Raw genomic sequence first — 10020 nt, forward strand, 5'->3', positions numbered from 1 at the left:
TGAAAAACAATACTTAATATGAATTACAGAATGATTACAAAGTACTACTTATTTTTTTCTATGAATAATAACCATATTAACAGTATGAATGGCAGTTGTCCTAGGAAAAGAAACATGCTTGAAATAGAATATAAAACTTTGTTTTTTAATCCTACCCCAAATAACTTGTACTACAGAGGGTTGGGCAGTGCAACGGTGGAGTCTGTGTCCCAGGAGAAATTTGTTCTTTTGACTCAAGGGTTTATGCCTGAACTCTTTCACGTTTACCACACTTTGTCATCCATAAAGCAACAGAGGCATTGGACTAGCAAACTGTATATGAAAAGCTTCTGTGGGCTTCTTATTAAATAATGAAGTCTATAACAGGTGTTTGGCTGCTTCTAGTAGTACAACTAGGAGTTCGTAACAGACTGTGTCATGACTGATAGGTGTGAGATTGGGCCCTTTTTCCCCATTGTAAAATGGGAATATATTTCATTAGTAAATTTTAAACAGTACACCGCCTACGTCTACAGCCATTAATCAGACAGTTAATCAGGCCGGCGTGGGCTGTGACAGTAGATTTATATCCAGTCTAGTCTAAAGTTATTGTATAATTTATTGCAATTAAAACAATCCCCATATCCACAAAGCACCAAAGCTAGAAAAGGTGATTTAAGACCTGGACCTTCATGGACACGTGATGTTTCCCCCAGGGGTGCGTTTAACAAAGTGCCGCACACAGATGTGCAGAAAACACGGATATCAAGGCAGAGTCCCTGACTTTGCTTTGGGAATTGTTGGTAAATGTGTATCTCTCAAATTTCAGTCACTGTCCAGGCTTTCAGAAATGCGTAAACTGTCTGAGGTTCCTTTTGAACCAGTAATACCCAGTGTAGTCTTAAACCTTTTATTTCCATGAGATGCTAAGCTCCCTGCCTTTCAGACATCAGACAGCGGGGGCCAGAGTAACACACTTCTACCGTTCATCATTTTGTAATATTTATTATTTCAGACATTCTGTGTATGTGGTATGTTGGAACAAAGCGTGGATAGAATTTAATTACAGACGGTTATGCTGGATCTCCACTGTAACTACCTGTAAAGCATGTCCAGAATTATGTAACAGATGATGATGTACATAGCATTACCATTTTGTTTCTCCAATGACCATTGGCAGTTGTGTAGCCTTGAGAGGCCTACGGTGTGTCTGTAAAGCCCAGAACGCTGTAGACGTTTGTTCCTGGTATGTGAGGAGCTAGTCTGGACTGAAGCTGATTGCACCTCAAGTTTGTTTCTTCTAAAAGCATCAGATGCTTGTGCTCACCACTGCTAACCATAGCTTTTCAGCATTATTGTTCGACACAGGACTGCTTTCATCATGGACTCTGTATCATTTTGGTTTTTAATTACGAATTGTACCCCAGCAGATTTTTCTTTATCTGTGTGTAAGCATAAGTGTGTACTTGTATTGTTATATACACGTACAAGCACATTATGCTCATATACACATTAAAATGTGTATTTTGCCTCTTTTTATTTAAGCAGTTGTGATGTAATAGGTTCTAGGCCTAAGGTCTGTTACTGCAATACTTTTTCAGAAAAAAAGGAAAAGGAAAAAAATAGTCAAAAAATGTTGCTCTAAATGCCGTTGTAGTCAAAGATTTTATGCTTGTACTGCTGTGGTCAAACCATAGCAAAACATTAAAACTTAAAAATACTAATGTGTCTCCTCATTGTTTAATTTTAGCATAAATGTACCTGCATTATATCTGAAAGACAGAGGGAAACGCCTGTCATCTTTACTAGCAGTGGTGGAAATCATGTGTTTGAGTAGAACATATTACTTTTGGAAATCTGTACATTTGACATCATGACCTTTTTTGAAGAAAATTTTGTAATTTTTCCAAATTAGCTAAAGTTTCAAATCACCACACACCAGCAAGCAAAGAAACTCACTTTGTGTTCACATTTACTCATCTTTCTGAATTCAAAGTATAGTGACGTTTGTGTGGGGTGTTTTGTTTTTTGGACAATTTGGGGGCTCTGTTGCTGAAGCCTGCTAGAGACGAGACATTACACTGCTGCAGAGAACACTGAAAAATAATAAGAAAAAACATAAGGAATGTGTTTTATTCCCTCACATCAATGCAGTACATAGGCTCTGATTATGTGCAAATCAGGTCTGTCACAGATACATGTTCCTCTGACTTCATACAAACAAAATATATGGCTTTAATGACATCAATTAAATCATGACGACATCAGTAGGTCTTAAAACTGTAAGGTACATGACCTTGTTCTAACAATAATTAAATATACTGTTTTTCCTGAAATACAGTGTGCACTGTAATTTACAGAACAAACTAAAATCTTACATTAAAAAAAACATTTTTTAAAAGGTTTGCTATTTCAAGTTTTCTATCAACACACGTTTATAATACTACATTCAAGACAAGTGATTTTAGAGGTCGATCTCCAAGACAATGCAAGAAGATCGTGATGTCTCATGCTGCTTCAGTTATCGCGTTTAAGTCATATACTATACAATAGAGGCGTACTTAGTATCCGCAGTGGTTCGCGAGCTAGTTAAGCAGGGACATATAAACTGTGGTCACACAGGGTTTGTGTCCCCGAATAATAGTGTTGCAGCTCTGTGGTGTTTCTGCCCTGTCCGCTCAGGTAACATGGCGGCGGTGCTGACGGTTTCAAAACGATAGGTAGCCTAGTGTGACCAGACGTCCTCTTTTACCCGGACATGTCCTCTTCTTTAGACTTAAAAAATGTCCGGCCGGAATTTCACAAACGTCCGGGATTTTGTTTTTCTAGAGCTTACATACAACTTCGAGAAGCGTTTCGTTCACAAAGTAGTCCCGCCCTCCCCTACTCCGATTGGTTCGCTTGAGAAGGGGGCGTGGTAAAGTAGCCTAAAATCTTCGGATTGGACGGACTGACTGTAGAGGTGCCGTTATTGGTCGATAAACATTTAATTGGTCAGTCTGAAAGTCAGTAGTCCTTGTTTACGTCAGGCAAAGCTCATGTACCTACCCTCATCTCAAGCAGCGATACCTAAATGAAAATGTAAGTTCTCGGGTGAATTAAAAAAGAAATTCCCATATTTTGTGTAGCAAATAAAGGTGTAAAGGACCTAAAAGCACACATAGGTTCAGCTAAGCATACCTCGGAAGCGCTGCAGACAGCGTACAGCCTCAGGTGTACAGTATGAAGTAAGTAAACAGATTAATTGTATGTTATTGGTGACTATGGGAACATACAGCTTTTATTTTTAGTAGCATATGTCTGGCATTTATACTGGCAGATTTGTTCAGATATCAAAAGGTGCTCTTATATGTAAAAAGGTTGGTGACCAGTGATCTAGAGTAAACGGTCTTGTCAGTACACCAGAGAGTATCTGACATATTTGGACCACATGAAGACACTAATGTTACGATTGAATCAACATTCAGGGCCTCAGTTCAAACACATTTCCAGTTAAGAATAAGGTTTCAGTATTTATACTGCATGAAAGTGTGAATTCCTGGAATTCTGCAACTTTGCACATTTCCTCTACTCTCAGTTCAGTGTGAGCTCACCGCCATTAATCAATTTTCTTCCTGAGAGATACTTTGTCTTTAGTTTCCTGCAGTTTCTCAGAGAGCTTGTCTTTCGTCTCCTGCATTTTTTCTGTGAAGCGCTCTTTAGTCTCTTCCATTCGCCCTGAGAAAAGCTCTTTGGTTTCTTCCATTTTGTCAGAAAATCTTCCTTTGGTCTCCTCCATCTTTTCCGAGAACCTCCCTCTGGTCTCTTCCATTTTGTCCTGCAGATAGTCTTTAACTGGAGGAGGAGTGGAGAAGTAGCCATGTCTCCGCATATACTGCACAGTCAAAGACGTGCAGCCCAGAGTCACTGTGTACCTGGCTGGAGTAGCAAGCTGAGACAGAAGCCAAATGAATAGTGGGATTACAAATTACAGGGGATCCTGTTTAATTTTTAAAACATGAACATACACTAAATTGGCAAATGTTTGTGGATATTCTTCTCCAACATTTCTGAAACAAAGGGTATTGTTTAGCAGTTTATCCCTTTTTACTGCAGTAACTGCTTCTAATCTTCTGGAATACTTGACCCTCAGTACAGAATCATCCATCATTCATTCATATTCTTAAACCACTTCATTCTGCTCTGGGTTGCTGTAGATCCATAGTCTAGCTGGACTCATTGGGCGCAAGGCAAACACATGCAGTCACACACACCTATGGACATACAGAACCACCGCTATGAGACTCCTATTTCATATCATGGTTTCTAGAGGGTTATACAAGCTTTGTTCTGGATTTTCTTGATAATTCTACAAATATATAATAATAAAGTGTAGATGCTGTCACACAGAGTGGAGTTGTGGGTTTGAGTCCCGCTCCGGGTGACTGTCTGAGAAGTTTGGTGTGTTCTCCCTGTGCCAGCATGGGTTTCCTCCGGGTGCTCCCATGGTCCAAAAACAAAACCATTGGTAGATGGTTTGGCTACCCAAAGTGTCCATAGGTGTGAGTTTGTGTCACCCTGTGAAGGACTGGCGCCACCTGTGTTCCTGCCCTGTGCCCAGTGATTTTAAGTAGGCTCTGGACCCACCACAACCCTGAATTGGAGAAGCGGTTACAGATGATGAATGTAGAATCTAAATTCAAGATACACAAAACATGATCATTTTTAAGTCAAAAGCAAAATATAAAGAAAAGCAATCACATTGGCCTTTGGTAAAACAAATTGTTCTTATATTGTTGAAAAGTTTTCACAAAACCGATTGAATTTAAAGTTATGTGCCACAACAGAGATGGCTCAGTCTCCCACTTGCTGAACTCATGGGTGTTACCTTGTACATGGCGTAGGCTGTGAGTGCGTATCCTCCCTGAGAGTCTCGCAGTATTCCCACTACTCTGTCAGGTAAGCCAACATATTCCAGGAACGGGACTAGGTTCAATCCTCTAAAGAAGTGCAGAACATAAAGGGCACTGTAAACATGGTCTGACAGATCATATTGCATCATGTTTTGAAGACTGAGGTTTTGTGTACAGAAACCAAGAATGCAGTTCTGCTGTTTATAACCAGCTTCAACTTCCAATGCCTTAGATTTGTTTACAGTGAAGTATGTCTGAATTACAGAGGCTCAGACAGACTTTACGCAGTAAAACAGCTCTGCCAAGTAACCCTTAAAGCCACAGAACATGATTATAGATGCTGTAGTTATTGCATGGATATATGGTACTTGAGTTCAGTGCAATGTCCAGACATATCTGAACAATTCCTCTATTTATAAAAGCCAAAATGCTGGGTTTAAATCATGATGTTAGAAATAAAAAAGCTCTGGATTTGTACAATCCAAAAAAGAGGGTCGTGAACTTGAAATTCTGTGGGGACATTATTATGAGGCTAATCAAGTCACAACGACCAGCTGCATCACACCATACCAACAGCATACATAAAAAGTGGCAAATGTTTATTGTTGCAAGTTTTTTTAACATTAGCTAGATGGGTTTTTTAATATATTATAACTGAAATACAGTGAAACCTTGATTTACAAGTGAATCAACTTTTCAGAGATATGAGATATTTTTGCTTTATTATGCGAGATACGAGTTGCAAGCGAGCTACCTGCCACAGGTAGCCCAGGTAGTTCAGTTCAATTGGCGTGCAAGCATTGATCTTTACATTCTTTCTTATTATATATATATATATATATATATATATATATATATATATTATAATAATAATAATATATATATATATATTATTTTTTTTTTACATTATTTGTTATTATTTACAAACAGTTAACAGGTTTTTAAGGGGCTAGAATGGATTAATAGCATTTAAATTCATTTTAATGGAGAAATTTAATTGGATATACAAGCAAATTAAGTTACGAATTAAACTCGTACGTCATGGTATTACTGTACTGCACTAACCCAAAAATCATACAAATCAAAATCTAAAATACTAAAATGTCTTGTTTTGTTTATATACAACAGGGCCAAACCAACATATTTAATGTTAATCCTCATTAACTTTGCTTTTTTAAAATAAAAATAATAATTATTATTATTGTACATTCATTATGAAACTGATGTGTGCAGAAAAGTTACAGTGTAAGGTGTACATTAGAATGTGTTCCAAAAATGATGTAGTCATGCTCGTGTATAAAACTAAATATTTAGAACAAGAACAAGCCAAGGTCTGCCATGCTACCAAAAACACACCAGCGAATAATCCAACAGCTTAAGCGCAATGAGTGGTTTTAGAGATTTTAAGTATTTCACCCTCTACAGCACAAAATATCATCACAGGATTCAGGGAATGTGGAGACATCGCTGTATGTAAAGACAAAGGAGTAAATATGCATCAACAAAGGCCTAGTAAACATAATCCTTATTGGTCCTGAGGTAGACCGAACATAGTGCTTCTAAATTCAAATTCAACACGGGCAAAAATGCAGAAATAATACTTTTAAAAATCTTTCAAAAGATAAGAATCCTGCATTAATTTCTCTGGGCTAAATGGTTGGAAGGAAAGTATAAAAAGTGAGACGACATTTACTTTAAACACCACAGAATATCACTTACTTCACTGCGGCATAATAGAACGCCCCAAACCACACGCTGGAGGTGAGGAGGTGCACAGGCACCATGACCTTGCCGTATTGTTTGAATGTTTTCTTGAACCTCTGATAGAGGCTGATGGACTTGTCATGCAGTGGATCAACATCACATTGTGGAGCAGCAGCTGACCTTTCCTCCCTCACATAAAACCTCTCTGACTGTTTCAGTGGTGTTTTAGGGCCAGGAGACGTCCTGCGAACAGAAGAGCTGAAGCAGCCTAGAGTTGAGAGGTTTATGCGCCTCATCTTCGAGTCCACGCATACAGAGCGCAGCTGGACAGCTGCAGGACACAGCACACGCTGCATTTTCTCCTCTAGCCCTCGACCCAGCACCTACACGACCTGCAGAGGAGAGGAAAAGGTATCTGAAGTCTGTGTCCTGCAAAGTGACCATACCGAAAATGTCACTGCCACACAGCACTAGCATCTTTGGATGCTGGGTTTGATTCTCGCCCCTGGTGACTGTCTGTGAGGAGAGCTGCAACAACTAACAACAAAAGACCATTATAAAGTCTGTGCACACGCAGCTGTTTTGACACAGTACTAAACCCAAGAGGTATAAACAGACAGGTTGTGGCCAGTAGGAATGTTATTACCCTGGAATATAGGTGACATTTAGGGGCACTATATTTTGGGCAGGGGCATTTCCCTCTCTAATATTCAAGTCTACTCCCATTAAAAATAGATTATTTATATTTATCTATTGATTTATCTCCATGCCACAAGGGAGCAGCGCAGCAGTAAACAATCGAACAGCTGTACGTCTCTCATCTCTGCATCTCCCTGTTGAACTAATGCCTTTTCTGGGTGTAGTCTTAGTTTTATCATCTGTGAAGTGCAATATATTGGGAGTTTTTCGCTGTTTAGGATGCAGCCGGTGACTCTTCACTGAGTGGCATAGGTGAGTGGAAAGGGCTCAGTTTATAAACAAGATACAGATAAATGGGTCAGGGTTTCTCCGATATATTTGTATAAAATTTAACACCACATGAAAACTAATGGTTTTGACAGAAATAATAAAACATCCCAGTTTTTGTTTCTGTGTTTATGAGTAAGGCTCATATACACAGTGAATCTGTGTGAAATGCAAGGATACCAGGAGCATTGTCGGTCAACTTACCCACAGCTGTCAAACATCTCATGGACACACCCCTTTAAATATCATCAAGAGTAACTCCTATAAAAGGCATTAATTTTGTGGAAAAATACAGGAGGTGTATTAATACTTGGGAGCTTGCAGAATTGGCAGAACACAACGGGCAATTAAGATAAAACAACAACAAACAAACTAATTAAAAACACCTCGGATGTGTCTTTTTGATTAAAGGATTTTTTTTTTGGCGCTCTATTTATTTACATGGGAATAGGCAGGGTTAAGGATTTTACTGTAGCCAGCCACCAGAGAGAGTAAGAGATGTTCTGGCTTCACTTTTCTAACGCTTTTGTTCAGTCTACTCTCACATTTCAAACGAGTTTAAAATCCAAAGACAAACACGTGACAGTAAAAATTGTTACCCTTACCAGTGTTTACAGAAAAGCATACAATCTGTGAGTTTCTGTGCTTAATTTTATTCTTGAAAGTCTATCCAGACATTGTGGTTGTCTGATTTAACAGGGACACACACCGGATAAAGCAACTGGGTCTGAGTGACCATTAGAATTCTGTTAGTTATAAACTCAAAATTAACATTATTTGTCAGTAATTTGATTTCTCTCTTTATAAAACGCTGTGTTTATTTACACTGGGCGCTCTCGCTTGTCTCCAAAACTCTGAGGGGAGTCCATTCCCAAAGAACCTGTCCTTTGACTCGGGACCATGTGAGGTTCTGAGGACCAGTTCCCTACAGCAGGTTATAGTTTCCAAAAAATGAGAGTCACCTTTGGCCAAGAACATGTGATATTTTAATATTTCTGCTCTGTCATGAAAAGTCCTGTAAAAATGAGAAGGGGGTAAATGAGGGTCAGTGGGAGAGTGCCATTTTATATTTTAAGTTTGTCACTTTTTATATATAATTTTTTTTATTTTAAAAAGGACACTGTTAGATTTCATTGCAATGCTGCAATACATTTTAGATTACATTTTTTATATTGTGTCTTTATGCATTTTTTTATAAATCAAATAATTAATTATTAAAAAGATCAGACCTGTTGGCAGGTGGATTGACTGTGCAGAAAATGTCCACAAGTGTTAGGACTGGCACCCTATGCAGGGTGTGTTCCTGATTCTGGGCAGGCTCTGGGCTCACCCTGATCAAGATGAAGTGATTACAAAAAAGAGAAAGCATGGGTGAGTAAGTGGCAGTGTGTTGAAATAGTCATTGGGATCAGGTGGAGGCCTCTTTACTCTAGGACCCAGTCTGTACTTTCCTTTGACAGTAATTGCTTAGTCATACCTTAACCATATACACAGAATTAACAGCCATTGAAGCTTCATTCACATTTGCAAAAAAAAAATACAAGCTTTAAAGATGCTTCAAGGGGGTTTAGTTCCTAGAGGGATTATATTTGTAAATTAGAGATTGTAGAAACTTATAAAGTGATACAGGACTTTCTTATCAAGGTTCTGTACCACTTTAAGGGGTTCTCCTAAATACATTTACATTGCATGAAGGTTCTTTCTCTATTGAAAGTTTCTACTGATATTACCTTAAGGAAACCAACAAAGGTTTACCTTCAAGATCACAGCAAGAACACATTGTGGCACCTTACTCATTATAGAATCACACGCTCAAATTAAAGTCGTTACACAAGCAGCTAGGATTCACGAGCTGATGACAGCCTGTAAATGGAGCAACTTATTCCCCTACTGCCCCGAGCCACTGAAACTGAACTGTATTATTACACGTTGTTTAATTAGTTTATAATTATCATACATTAAACCTATATATTATTATCTAAAACTCCACACAGTATTCGTGTACATTAAATTTGTAGACATCCCGTTCCTCCCATAAATCATATATTTTAACGCCCGATCCCACTTAGATTTGAATAAGAAGCTAATAAATCGTTACGCTGTAAAAGCTCAGACCTTCACCTGGAAGAGAGGTTGTTTATGTCACTCTGTCAGAGTCGTGTCCTCTCTCCGCGCCATGCCGTTACTGCTCATCGCATGGAAACTTTTTCCACACTGCTACACATGGACTTTCCTCGCGCCGTGTGTCATGGGAAGTGTAGTCTTTAAGGTTAGTCCCTCGCGACTACGTGACTGATCTCATGAGTGACCACCGTGACATTGCATAAACCCTCGAATCAACAGCAGCATGGCCTTTGTTATAATTATTATTATTACTTTTACTGCCGTTAATTATTATCATTATTATTGTTATTATTACCATTACTGTTGTTAATTATTATTATTGTAGAGGTTGCAGCCCATGTGTCAGTTGTAAAAT

The 10020-nt window shown here is 38.6% G+C and overlaps 1 protein-coding gene across 2 annotated transcripts; it reads right to left on the bottom strand.

Moving 5' to 3' along the window:
- Positions 1–1674: 1674 nt before the first annotated feature.
- Positions 1675–9775, bottom strand: fam210ab (family with sequence similarity 210 member Ab). Of its 2 annotated transcripts, none has more exons than XM_066683593.1 (4): positions 9663–9775; positions 6591–6967; positions 4847–4958; positions 1675–3910 (listed from the first exon to the last, which is right to left on the bottom strand). In XM_066683593.1, the coding sequence occupies exons 2-4, from the start codon at positions 6929–6931 to the stop codon at positions 3578–3580; spliced, it is 786 nt and encodes a 261-aa protein (XP_066539690.1). In that variant the 5' UTR covers positions 6932–6967; positions 9663–9775; the 3' UTR covers positions 1675–3577. The 2 variants fall into 2 exon arrangements, with proteins under 2 accessions (XP_066539690.1, XP_066539691.1); XM_066683594.1 differs by having other exon boundaries at positions 9657–9769.
- Between the last annotated feature and the right edge of the window lie 245 nt (positions 9776–10020).

Source organism: Hoplias malabaricus, chromosome 10 (genome assembly GCF_029633855.1).
Source record: "Hoplias malabaricus isolate fHopMal1 chromosome 10, fHopMal1.hap1, whole genome shotgun sequence".
Taxonomy (NCBI): domain Eukaryota; kingdom Metazoa; phylum Chordata; class Actinopteri; order Characiformes; family Erythrinidae; genus Hoplias; species Hoplias malabaricus.

Bases quoted from the DNA above. Each gene is read 5' to 3' on its own strand.
- fam210ab (XM_066683593.1), bottom strand. From the start codon at position 6,931: ATGCAGCGTGTGCTGTGTCCTGCAGCTGTCCAGCTGCGCTCTGTATGC. The intron at 4,959-6,590 runs GTAAGTGATATT...GCACTTCTTTAG, and splicing joins TTCTATTATGCCGCAGTGAA to AGGATTGAACCTAGTCCCGT. The intron at 3,911-4,846 runs GTAACACCCATG...CTTCTGTCTCAG, and splicing joins CAGCCTACGCCATGTACAAG to CTTGCTACTCCAGCCAGGTA.